This window comes from Antedon mediterranea, chromosome 3, assembly GCF_964355755.1.
Source record: "Antedon mediterranea chromosome 3, ecAntMedi1.1, whole genome shotgun sequence".
NCBI lineage: Eukaryota > Metazoa > Echinodermata > Crinoidea > Comatulida > Antedonidae > Antedon > Antedon mediterranea.
In genome coordinates, this window is record NC_092672.1 from 24067605 (window position 1) to 24082301 (window position 14697).

Here is a 14697-nt window from a genome sequence, read left to right on the forward strand (position 1 = left end):
ATAACGCAGTTAGGCCGTCTCAGTCTTGAACCTTCCTTGCTACTGGCCTGATTTTAACAAGACTTAGTATTAACTAGATGGTACGCTCGCTTCGCTCGCGTACCATCTAGGTCGTGCCCACAGATGTTTCTCGAATACATAGTAATTTCAGCGTTAAAAAACTGACGATTTCAAATGTACGTACAATAATACATGTCGTTTACACAGGAACGAATACATAGACACTGATTTATGTACTCAACAAAAATTAGCACCCTGGGAATTACTTCCGAAAGAGAAACTTGTCAAAAAATGAGACAAATTGTTTAAGTCAAATTTAAACAAACTTAATTTGTGTTTTGAAATAATAATGTAACATTAGGGTTGAGGGATGGGGAAGAGGATGGGTGCAAAGAGGAACAATTTTTAAATATATTCTTTATCCATTTAGTAACAAAATATTAATTTTTTTCATGTTTTAAAAATAATATACCACTAAACACAGTAAAACATTGCGATGTAATACTTTGTTGAAACTATCAGTATCACTGTCCTAGTAGATTGAAATAGCAGTACATGTAACGATACATCACTACGACGTGTATGTTTATATAATGTAAAACAATTTGTGAAAACCACCTCTATTCGGGGAAAATCATAAAGTCGATTTAATCGTCAATAAATATTAAATTATCTAACTCAACTGAATTAGTAGGCCTACCGGTTTTCAATTGTTTCTTAGAGCCAAGTCATACTTAAGTTGGTTCCTACCCTACCCACCAAAGTTGTTTTGCGTTTATGATGCACCGTAGGCATATCAAGCTCTACAATACGGGGCGCCGTTTGGGACATTGCTAATTTTGTCGAAATATTACAATTTTGTCTACACATAATTAATTTTGTCAATACAAAATTCATTTTGTCAACACAAAATTCATTTTGTATTGACAAAATTCATTTTGTGTTGACAAAATGTATTCTGTGTGGACAAAATTCATTTTGTCTCGACAAAATTAATTCTGTGTAAACAAAAGTCATTCTGTGTAGACAAAATTAATTCTGTGTTGACAAAATTAATTTTGTGTAGACAAAATTCATTCTGTAACGACAAAAATCATTTTGTGGCGACAAAATTCATTCTGTAACGAAAATTCTGTGTAGACAAAATTAATTTTGTGGCGACAAAATGTATTCTGTGTAGACAAAATTTATTCTGTGTAGACAAAATTTATTCTGTGTAGACAAAATTCATTCTGTGTAGAAAAAATTCATTTTGTCGCGACAAAATGAATTTTGTTAGCCTACTCAAGCGTGGGACAAAACGTTTTTTTTAAACATTTTGTCCCACGCTTGAGTAGGCTCGGTTTTAACATTTAAATTAGAAGGCGGAGTTTAAACGTGAAAAGGGCAAGACAGGGTGAATCTATAAATGATGACAGCGCGCGAATCTTTGACATTTGTTATTGGTTCAGTTATTATGGCTGAGCATGCCTCCGTCTCTATTGCTATCATATTAATCTATTTTATAATATCAGGGACCCCTGAAAATATCAGATATGATCAGTATTCATACTTTGACAATTTAATATCTACGTCATCAGTAATAATTATTATTATAATGTATTCTATATAAAAAAATCGGAAAATGGTTTTTATAGAGCCCTGCTTATTATACTTAAGTAAAATTGTAGTAATGGGGCTATTTAAAATTTTGTCGTTTAAAATATTATTTATTATTCTTATAAAATGTATATACTTTATTTTAAAAAGATGTATTGTCTCCCAAAATCATGAAAAATAAAGATTTTTAAAATCGGACTTTGAATAGGCCATTATGCAGTTTTAATGAAGTTGTTCACTTCCATAAGAAAGAAGAAAGGGGAAAAATTATTTCACCTATAAAAAGACAAAATAAACAGTTAAATTACCCAAAAACTCATTGGCTTCCAGACAATTTGACCATTTTTTGCTTTAAATTACATTTTTTCAGGTAAAGAATTTTTTTTCAGACCTAATTTTTTGTGAAAGTGAATAACTATTATGTGACATTAAAATAACATATTCAACAAAAAGATTAAAAAAAACATTTTTTCAGGGGACAATATATCTTTAAGATAATAATAGTCATTGCAGAAATAATGATGCTGAAAGCTGTCCGTTATTTGAAAAAAAAACATTTAAAGAACTGACTACAAAAGATTGCTCACGTTAGTTTTATATAACAGTCATCCACCCTGCGAAACCTAATAACCTTTAACCTACAGTAGTAAGTAGGCCAGGTAGCATACGTTGGCTAGGTTACAGGACTGATTGCCCATAAAACATTCGATGTATAAATATCAACACCTCAGACAGTGTAATAATGACCTTTCCAGACCGAAAACCATTCTGCCCGAAATTACGATACTCTCTCGATACAACTCCATATTTTATTAGTGGAAATGCATTTTTATTTAACATCAATCTTATCAAGCCAGCCAAAGACTGAATACGTACATTAAAAGTACAAGGAACAATGTAAACCTATAAACAATTATTTGCAATTAGCAATTTATAATAAATAAAATCAATCATGGAGAAGGTGGAAAGATTATATACACTGCCATGGGAATGGATACTTGAGAGGCGCCATATGTCAGTTGTGTGAACACCCATATAACTATTTGGTCAAAGTTGAATTATGTCTTTCGAGGGTGTAAATATATAATAATATGCAACCGAGAGTAAAATTAAATTTAACTTTTTAACGACAATTTGCAATATCATAATCTATGGCGTACCAAACTGTCATTTATTTAGGCAACTAAAATATCTTAGTTTTTAATAGATGTAGTTAGTTTACATAGATCTTAGGTTCCAATAGAGATATATCCCTGTTTATAACCAAGATATCTTTTCAATAAAGATATCTCTATTATTCCAATTAGAGACAATATATGTCTTAAGAGATATTTCATAGTTTTGTTCCCTTGAGTTAGGCCTATTAGCAATTTAGTATTCCTATCAAATAAGGCCTATAGACGACGCAATTTCCATGAGAATAAATAGGCCTATACTAACTATTATATTAAAATAAATGTATTAACTAAAATCATTTCATTACTACTCAACTTATCAGATGTTATCGTAAATAGTGTTGTCATTTTCTTAATCAATATTATCGGTATCGATATAAATCTTCAACCCTCTTTAATATTTATTACCAAAATTGGTAGGCATATAGGGCTACGTGTTATACATCAGTATAAACTGTACTTATACTCGACGCAAAGTATTCAAGTTCCATATTAGACTGAAATGAATTTTGTCTACACAGAATGAATTTTGTCTACACAGAATGAATTTTGTCTACACAGAATAATTTTTGTCTACACAGAATACATTTTGTAGCCACAAAATGAATTTTGTCCACACAGAATTAATTTTGTCTACACAGAATTAATTTTGTCCACACAGAATTAATTTTGTCGAGACAAAATGAAGTTTGTCAAGACAAAATTAATTTTGTCCACACAGAATAAATTTTGTCAACACAAAATGAATTTTGTGTTGAACAAAATGAATTTTGTATTGACAAAATTAATTATGTGTAGACAAAATTGTAATATTTCGACAAAATTAGCAATGTCCCATACGGCGCCCCGTACTACTATGTCTTTACAACGCTACTCATGCCAGTGAGAGGGAAGGGTGATGATATGGGTGGTTTAACTGCAATAATAAAGATTTGTACATACTATACGGCGACTGAAACCATTATCCGTCTAAAAAAATTTATATCCAACCTCTGCAGCACAGATTGAAAAAAAAATGGATCGAATTTCTGTTATGAGTATAGAGTACTTTCCTTTACGACGCCTGAGGGAATAGACACTTGTGGAACGACACAGAGATTGGAATGTTCCATTCATTGCAAATCAATACATTTGTATAAACGTATATTAAATCTATCAAAATAGTATTTTTTTAAGAAAATCGGCCTGTCTTCAACATTATGATACTGTACTCGAGCTGTTCAACGGGTTTTCAGCTATTAAAAACAATTATCGTAGGAGGAGATAGGAAAATGCGAAGCCTCCTCGCATTTTTGTGGCGGGTATTTTTCAAGATGGACATCCATTAGACAGTGTATACCACGATCGGAAAACATCCCTATTTGGGGCTAATCGTTGAACCTAAATTCGTTTTAATCGTCAATAACTAATTATCTAACATAATTTAATTAGTAAACAGGGTTACATCAGGTGGTTAAAATCAGTACCGAAAGTACGAACCAACTTTATATACCATCGAGTAAAAATTCTAAGAGTAAGGCGCGATTTACCGAACTTTGCCCTTACGTAAATTTATATATAGAAGATGTTAGATACATTGCTTTAAGCACTATTATTTTACTGTACTTGTTTAAAGTTTGATCAAAGCAGATTAAATTTTATTGCATTTTTACACATTTTAACATTAATTATTTCAGAAATCAGTTGTCAAGCGATCATTTTTTGTACCACTACGACTTGCTTTTGAGACGTCACCATCCAGTGAAGTGAAGTCTGTGCATGATGGGCACTATTCTATCAGCATCTATTACGACCTTTGTGGACATCTGCCTGACATGCTGTTTCCATATTTAGTGATTGATTTCATTAATGAATATCAGAAGGAGACAGAAAATAAACCACAACTATCCCATAATCATGCTGAGCTCTACATAGACCAATGTCATAATGTGATTCTGTCTCTTGTTCAATTGGTAACTAAAGAAGATGAACGAAAGTTCATGTTAAAGGTGACATTAAATCTTAAATTTAAACTATCAATAGTGTAATGTTATATTTTGGTGCTATTAAATATGTTATATACAAGTGTGCGACAATAATGCATGCAATAGCTTTCAAATCCTAAAATTAATATGCTACAACAGATCAAGTGCATATAAAAACTAGAATGGCACTCTGAGAGTTCATACCTCCGCCTACTGTAAAATTCTTAATGCTGCGTGTGATTGGGCTAATTTCACTACAACAATTTTTATGCAAGTTTGGTGTAAATATTATTTAACCAGCCTTTCAACTGACAATAGTTTCAGTTGACTATCAATAGAACAGCAACGACAAAAACAAGAAATTGAAATTCCAGTTTATTTGTTACTTTGAGACTGCTCGCCATCTTTTGAAAATTCTCTCTAATCTTTTAACACTAGCAGATCTGAAATAATAGTAAAATGTCCAGAATTTGCATCCTGAGATCCATAAGATTTATTACAAACATAATAGACAAATAAACTTATGTACTTTAAAATGTTTGTCTTTAGGCAACAATTAAAGGCAGAATGGCAATTGCAGAAACAGCTACCACAGAATGTGAACCTTCTCCTGAAGCATGTAAACAGGTATGTTATGATTTCTTTTAAAACATGCACCATTGATGAATTATTCGTCGATAAGTCCAGAAAATATGAATACACCGCACAATGAATATGTAGTACCGGGACGATTCGGCCAGGAGACGATTCGTGTACATACATCATTTCTGACAGGGGACATAATCATAATTGGCATATATTTCGCATCTTACAAGACTTATTTTCAGTACATGTTCAAATCTCACACACATAGTTTCCAGAGGCGTTGGCCATGTTTCAGAAATTCCCAGTAGAGTGAAGCGAACAAACTCTCTAGTTAAAAGGAATTATCAACTTTATTTTCTTACAGGTTATGTCAACGCTTGAGATGTCTTTCAAACATTCTAAAGATGGTGGTAGAAGGGGCATTAAATTCCATCGATGCATTCCCTGTGATTGTAGTAAGACATCTGAGAAGAAACACATGCAAGTTCTTGGAGATTTCCAGGAAGAGATGTTGCCATGCAAAGGAGATCGGATGAATGTTAAACGCTACAAGAGGCTATTTGGCAGTAAGTTCAGCAATACTAGAGTACAAATTATACAAATCACTGGTGCATTGTATTTCAGATTAAATTTCATGGGAAGGGGCTTTATTTTAGATTTTGGATCATTTGCCATAAGTAGCATTTAGTGTATACTTTTACGGCTTCCTTATCTATTATTTTAATAGAAGTGTAGATACATACAGGTAATGATTCAACAAATTACATGTAATAGAATTTAAACAATAACTATGAAGCGGTTAAAATATGTGCAACAAGATCATCATCATTATCACCCTACATAAATGAATAGAATAAACTTTAAAACGTCATTAAAGACAAGCAATTACCCATAATGTTTAATGTCTGGTAAACACGCATCGTGACACTAGCAGTGGTACTGTGGCTTGGTGTATTACTGTACATTAGTCCTTGGTTCAAATCATAATACTAAGATGTTTCTCATGACCCAACAACAACACCGCAATTTACATAGACGAGTGATAATGGTAAGCGGTAAACTGCATGCTTGTCCCACGTAAGATCTATATCTATCCTGAGTGGGTTTCCACTAAACCGCCATCCACGTTTAAAAAACATAGATTCTGTATTTTTGTTTTTCATTACCCCTTACAGTTCACGCTCATCTGTGTAAATTGGCCTTAAGCCTAATATTAATCCCGATTTATAAAATATGGATTTGTATTTCATCTGTAATTGGTGAGTTAGGTTCTTGCTTTTGGATCTGCTGCGTTAAAATTATATATACATACCATAATGGTATGTTACTAAACTTTACAGGTTTAAACTACTGTAGTATTGTATGACAAGCAATTGGTCATATGATGTAAACACAAATACCCTTTTTAATTCAACAGTGAGTTTAAACTGCCTAGTTAAATACATGCATTCTTTTTTATTTGTATCAGTATTGTTATCATCATTATAAATGCACTTTTCATATTAGTGTATCAATAAATAGGCCAGAAAATAAAGTTTTCATTCAAGTAAGCATTCGTAGCTGATGGGGCCATTTATTCAAAAGCCACTGCTGTCATCACACATAATGTTTACACAGAATACCACAATGATCACCTTTTCAAAGCAACATATTTTATTTCGTCATTAGTAGTCGCATTACATGTATGCACAGTATTTGTTGTGGTATGTTTCTAAATGTTAATAATAATTATAATTCTGAATCAAAGAAAAGTATATTCTTATTTTGTAGATGAAAGAACAAGAGAATTGATGAAGCTAGCAAAAAAGCTAGGCAATGAATGGGAACAACTGGCTGTGTTTCTTGGGTTCACTAAGGCAGAGCTTGATGGCTTTAAATATGGCAATCGTAACATGCTAGGAGCAATATTCAGCATGCTAGACACTTGCTGCAAGAAGGCAGGTACTAGCAAGTCATGGAATATACAACTCACTAAAGCACTCAGAGAAATTGATAGACACGATTTAGCAGATGAAGTCAAAAGTAAGCTATAAACAGTGTTCTAAAAACTGATAATCATTTTAGCCCTATCATCAGCATCCTTTTCAATTTTTTATAAATACATTTTTGTTAAATATGTTTTACGTTTCATTATAGAGTTGATGTCTATAACATAGTATATTTTCACAACTTCCCATACAATACATTTCTTTTTTTTTGTAACACCATTGTTGGTATTTTAATATTTTTTACGTTTCATTATAAGTCTATAACTTAGTTTTCTTCCCCGCCATTCCATTTTGTATTATATTAAAGTTTCTTAGCAGCTTTTGGTCTGATTTTAATAAATAAATAAAACATTGTTCCAACAACAGCAACTAAAACATTGATTGTTTTATACTTTTATACTTTTGTACTCATTTTCATGTGCTTACAATTTAGATAAAGAATCACAATTATTTTCCATCTATTTGGTTTGATAATGAACAACTATTTTGATTTTCAATGAATATATACAATTGCCCAGCAGGTAATTCAGTGATATTTTGTTTAAGTAATACTGTAGTAAGACAATGTATTCTCCACATTCAACTTGTTATGAAAAAATGTTATTCCTATTACATTAAATTTAATATCAGTGTGTGAAATCTCAAATGTGAAAGAAATAAGAGAAAAATCGTTTTGTTTTCTTAGATGAAGCATCTAAAGAATTAATGGAATTAGCCAAAAAACTTGGCAGTGAGTGGGAACAAGTTGCAATATTCCTAGAGTTTGCAAAGGCTGACCTTGATCGCTTTAAGCAAGACAATCATGGTTACTTGCTAGGAGCAATCTTCAGTATGCTGGATGCATGGTACAGGAAGTCGTCAGGTACTATGTCACAACTCATTGAAGCCCTTAAACAAGCTAACAGAAATGACTTAGCAGATGAAGTTAAATGCAGGCTATGAAAACAATGATTGTTTGAATGTCACTGCCTACAACCAGCAGTATCAGCAGCATCACTGTCATTGAAATAATGTTGACTTGTGCATTTATCTATTGTGTATATTAAAATTAAATGTCATTCACCAAGGCATTGATTGGTCTTCTTGGTTGTATTCTAACTTTCCAACTCATTTGTATTGTTTACAATAACTCAACAGTCTCACAATAGATTGTAAATCAATTAAATGTAATTTACCAAGGCATTGATTGGTCTTCCTGGTTGTATTCTAACCTTCCAATTCATTTGTATTGTTTGTAATAACTCAACAGTCTCACAATAGATTGTAAATCAATTAAATGTAATTTACCAAGGCATTGATTGGTCTTCTTGGTTGTATTCTAACCTTCCAACTCATTTGTATTGTTTACAATAACTCAACAGTCTCACAACAGATTTTAAATCAATTAAATGTAATTTACCAAGGCATTGATTGGTCTTCTTGGTTGTATTCTAACCTTCCAACTCATTTGTATTGTTTACAATAACTCAACAGTCTCACAATAGATTGTAAATCAATTAAATGTAATTTACCAAGGCATTGATTGGTCTTCTTGGTTGTATTCTAACCTTCCAATTCATTTGTATTGTTTACAATAACTCAACAGTCTCACAATAGATTGTAAATCAATTAAATGTAATTTACCAAGGCATTGATTGGTCTTCTTGGTTGTATTCTAACCTTCCAACTCATTTGTATTGTTTACAATAACTCAATAGTCTCACAATTAGATTGTAAATCAATTAAATGTAATTTACCAAGGCATTGATTGGTCTTCTTGGTTGTATTCTAACCTTCCAATTCATTTGTATTGTTTACAATAACTCAACAGTCTCACAATTATTAGATTGTAAATCAATTAAATGTAATTTACCAAGGCATTGATTGGTCTTCTTGGTTGTATTCTAACTTTCCAACTCATTATATACTAGTATAATGAAAACAAATACACAGTTGTGTGCAAAATTTAAACATTAAATATGACCACCTGCAATACCATAAGTTACAATTTACAACGTTCATATGAATTCGTTAAAATATTGGTATGTTGCAACTTGAATTGGATAAATCATATTAACAATTATGGCGGCAGTACACAACCACATTGATGGATTGGAAGTTGAAGGATTTTTAGATTTACAGTTGCAACCAATCAAACTGTACAACAGTATGTTTGTAAATATCATTCGTTTTGTATATCCTTGTTGTCCTTTATTATTAGTATAATACAGAATATGTGCATTTCCAGTTTCAAACTTATTAACATTCACTTGGAAACAGAATAATGTATACATTATAAAGTGTCGATCATTTAATCATAATTAAGAATAAATGTTAGTTACAATAAGAATATTCTGCAATTTTAACGCCACTTTGTAAACTTTTTTTTATAATTTAATTTGTTTACTGCCATATAATTAAATTTAGTTTTTAGATGTTTTACTTTTTTTCTCTGAATAAAGAAACCTTTATAATGTTAGTCTTTAAATGTGTATGGTGTTAACCAAATTAACCAAATGTATTTCTATGTATAAATTTTTCAAATTATTTTGTTAAAGCTAACTACTTTTCTTAACTATGATACCAGTTATTCCGATATTTACTGTTCAATTCAATTTCGTAACCGATATATGGCTAGAAATACCATTCAAAGGCATAGTCCAATCTAATGGATGGTATTGCTGCTTCTATACAACATTCTTATCTGTTAATACATTCAAATACAGTACTATTCAAAGGCATAGTACAATCTAATGCATGGTATTGATGCTTCTATACAACATTCTTATCTGTTAATACATTCAAATACAGTACCATTCAAAGGCATAGTCCAATCTAATGCATGGTATTGATGCTACTATACAACATTCTTATATGTTAATACATTCAAATACAGTACTATTCAAAGGCATAGTACAATCTAATGAATGGTATTGATGCTTCTATACAACATTCTTATCTGTTAATACATTCAAATACAGTACTATTCAAAGGCATAGTCCAATCTAATGAATGGTATTGATGCATCTATACAACATTCTTATCTGTTAATACATTCAAATACAGTACTATTCAAAGGCATAGTCCAATCTAATGGATGGTATTGATGCTTCTATACAACATTCTTATCTGTTAATACATTCAAATACAGTACTATTCAAAGGCATGGTCCAATCAGGGAGTTGTTATTAACAACTCCCTGGTCCAATCTAATACATGGTATTGATGCTTCTATACAACATTCTTATCTGTTAATACATTCAAATACAGTACTTTTCAAAGGCATAGTCCAATCTAATGCATGGTATTGATGCTTCTATACAATATTCTTATCTGTTAATACATTCAAATACAGTACTATTCAAAGGCATAGTCCAATCTAATGGATGGTATTGATGCTTCTATACAACATTCTCATCTGTTAATACTTTCAAAATTATAAAAGATCAATTATTATCAACCTATTGGTAAGATCAATATATATATATGTCATGTTATAAGCCTGTTATATAATCTGTCAACATTTTTTGTTTTAGTATTTTATGTTTTTAATATAATCATGTTTGTAATTGTTATCGTCTTTTCTTATTTCTTTTTAAGGTGAACACACTGTGTACGAGTTTGCTATTTTTAGGTCATTCTTTCCATTTAAATTGTCAGAAATCAATTGTGATACATCTAGTGAATCACACAAATCGATGAGAACATGTTATAGATTGGTTACCCTCTCATTATGCCCAGTCTCTCAGCTGAAATATGTCAGGAGTCAATTGTGATACATCTAGTGAACCGCACAAATCGATGAGAACATTTAAGAGATCGGTTACCCTCTCATTATACCCAGTCTCTCAGCTGAAATGTGTCCTATGCGTTTACATCCCTGATATGATGTTATATAGGCCTATATTCTAAAAAGAGAGATGGGAACAAATAAACTAACTCTGAAACAAAAATTATTAAAGTAAAACCTGCAACGCATGCAACATTCAACGTATTATGAAAGCTGATCTTACGCCTTGTTCATTTATCTATGAAAAGAGTATTCTAAAAAAAGTAAACAATATTATGAAAGACCCCACTCATCCGTTACATTACTGTTATAACTTAAATAGATCAGGCATTAGGCTACGACTTCCAAGAGCAAATCTTTGTAGAACTAGAAAATCCTTCGTTGTAAATAGCATTCATATTTTTAATTCTAATGTAAGACGTTAATGCAATTTTTAATAGTTTTACATTTTTAACAGTATTTTTAACTTTTTATCTTGTATTTTTAATCTGTTATAATACTGCACGTTTTTAAATTGTTGCAATATTGTTGTTTTAATCTACCAAGCAAAGTGAATTTCCATTTTTATGGACAAATAAAATTTCTTGAATCTTGAATCTTGAATCAAACTAGATTGAAAATGAAAGCCATTTATTCTATGATTGTACACAGCTAATTATTATGTTATGATACCATATTATATAGGAATCAGTTGTTAATATGTTATGATACCATATTATATAGGAATCAGTTGTTAATATGTTATGATACCATATTATATAGGAATCAGTTGTTAATATGTTATGATACCATATTATATAGGAATCAGTTGTTAATATGTTATGATACCATATTATATAGGAATCAGTTGTTAATATGTTATGATACCATATTATATAGGAATCAGTTGTTAATATGTTATGATACCATATTATATAGGAATCAGTTGTTAATATGTTATGATACCATATTATATAGGAATCAGTTGTTAATATGTTATGATACCATTATTATATAGGAATCAGTTTATAAAATGTAGTGTTAACTATCTGTCGGTTATTTTGTACTCCAAAGCAGACGTATTTTGTGATGTAGTTAAATATCTATGGACGTTTTATTACGAAGGGAAAATTATAAAACACATTTTAAATATTTTTATATCACTATTTTGAATATAAAGTATCTAATTTACAGTACTAAATTGTTTATATTTGTATGATAAAATAATTATAAATGAATAAAAGCGGGATGATATTTCCATGAAATATTTTTAATTACCGTGATAATAATTTGTATATTTTGAACTTAATTCATTTTAAATCTGTGTCGTTGTAAGAAGAGAATACCTCAATTATTGCATCCGCGTCTCTTTGGTTGCCGTTTAAATATCACGTCATCGTTCATCATCATTGCCGTTCGTGTTCATTATCATTGTCACTATCGACATTATTATCAAATCATTATTCGTCACCATCATTCGAAACTGTATATTAAAATGTAACGGATTCTTTCGGAATTCTGTGTGTCACCTCATTAGTGCAGCAATATGTACTAATTCGTGTCTTTAAATTTTCTCTAGACTTAAAAAGTACGTAATTAAATGCACCGTGCAGGAATCAGTAACTTCCAGAAAGAGATCCAAATACTTTGAGGAACTGTAAGCACGCCGAAAAATAACAACTCATCATGGTGAAGTGAACATGAACAAGGCCAACAGCCATAAGTCGCGTGCTAAAACGCATAGTGATACCGGACCGACAGACCGACCGACCGACATAGTGAACTATAGAGTCGCGTCCACGCGACTAAAAATAGTAGGCAAACATCATGAAAACTGGTGTTTAATACAAAATTGCTCAGTTGACCATAAATACAATAATATGATAATACGTCATAATCATCGTAACCAACAACATTAAATAGTTAGATTATTCCTCATGAATGTTATAAATAATAAACTGAATGAAGCTACTCTAAATAAATATAAAGTTTAGATAGGAGTTAACCGCTTAATGATGAGACCAGTGAGTTTGCAGAATTTGATATTTACCAACTTAATACAAAAAATAGAAATACAAAAAGGAGGTGGTCTATATTGCCAACGGAACTATTATGTGAGACACTTACCGACCACAACAAAAGGAGGTGGTCTATATTGCCAACGGAACTATTATGTGAGACATTTACCGACCACAACAACTGCCCTTTTGAATGCCTTTTGATTAAAGTTACATTACCAAGAATGTGCAAACTCTTTAGCACCAATCAGTCGAACCATCACAACTTTATTCTTATCTGCTCAACGAATGAGATAAACACTAAGATCATAAAATCACAATGAAGACACAGTTCTACGAGAGTTCGTCAGTTACATCTTTCGGCCAATGTATACAATGGAGATGATCCTTTAAATTTTCTCTTGGATGGTAATGTTAATGCCAAAACTAATTTATATAATTCAATTATGCATGATACTTACAATGGGCATTTCCCAGTGATTACTAGCAGTAAGCGGGTTACAGATAAAACTGACGCACAACATAAGAAAATTAGTTAATTAATTAAGTTGCTAAATTTAATTTAAGATAAATTTAAAAAACTGATCAATGGGCCAGACTTCGGAATTTGGTACAGAAAATAATTTAGGTTACCAGCATAATTGCCATCAAGAGAACCTCCCCAGTTATATTCATATACTTTTTTTTTGTATATTTTGTTCATCATTTTTATATTGTAATTGTATTTCTTTCATACGGTCTCGTGGAAGAACACATTTTGTTGTGAACGAGCCTCCGTTTTAAAATAAATATATTGTTATTATTATATATGCCTGGAAAGTACGGAAAAGGCTTAATATAGCTTGATTTAAAAACATCTAAAGCTGGTCATCCCGACAATTAACCAGTGAGCTTAATAATGGATTTTGCACCTGAACTAACTCCAATTATCACGAATATTTTGAACAGTGTAGTAGTGAAAGATACTTTTTTTTTAGGATTGGAAGAAGTCCACTCAGTTTACAATATGAAAGGTTAAAAATGCCAAGACTTTAAATGTGCTTAGACCTATCTCGCTCTCTTCATTTTTGTTTGAATATTTCATTTTTCAATGGATTCTCTAGAATAACAGTGACGGATAAGAGGCAATAGCTGCAAGCAGAGCTTGACAACTTTCCATCTTATCAGCGTCATTGACAAATCCTGAAGGGTTTTAAGAGAGATAGCTTTGATGCAAATATTTGTGTTCATCGTGTAGGTCACTCTGTATGTATCAATAGGTTAATTGAGCTTAGGATTTGGTCGTCAATGGCACATCATAAATACTCGATTTGCGGGAGTGGTCTCTGATACATACCAATTAACTGTGGAGTACCTCATGGTAGCCTACTTTAATAGCACCCAACCTTTTCCTGGTGTTTTTCAATGATGCACTCATTATGTGCTGTGGAGGTTACAGTTACTTAAACAAGTGGTGCAATGTAACTGGTAATATGACACCGAAACTATCTAAATGTAAGGTGATGTCGTTACAACTATTAAGATGTTATTAAATTTGAAGTAAAAATGATTCAGTATTAAAGGTGTTGAAATTAATTACTCGATATTGTTAGGCCTAGGCCTATTCATGATAATTTAAAA

At 31.4% G+C, this 14697-nt stretch overlaps 1 protein-coding gene across 1 annotated transcript in view; it reads left to right on the top strand.

Moving 5' to 3' along the window:
• The window catches only part of LOC140044180 (uncharacterized), a 31625-nt gene extending 23221 nt beyond the window's left edge, over positions 1 to 8404 (top strand). Inside the window, exons 18-22 of the mRNA XM_072088658.1 lie at positions 4451 to 4762; positions 5288 to 5365; positions 5688 to 5889; positions 7094 to 7345; positions 7997 to 8404. Coding sequence (XP_071944759.1) covers positions 4451 to 4762; positions 5288 to 5365; positions 5688 to 5889; positions 7094 to 7345; positions 7997 to 8253 — 1101 coding nt within the window. The 3' untranslated portion in view covers positions 8254 to 8404. The remainder of the gene's footprint in view (positions 1 to 4450; positions 4763 to 5287; positions 5366 to 5687; positions 5890 to 7093; positions 7346 to 7996) is intronic.
• The last annotated feature ends 6293 nt before the right edge of the window (positions 8405 to 14697 follow it).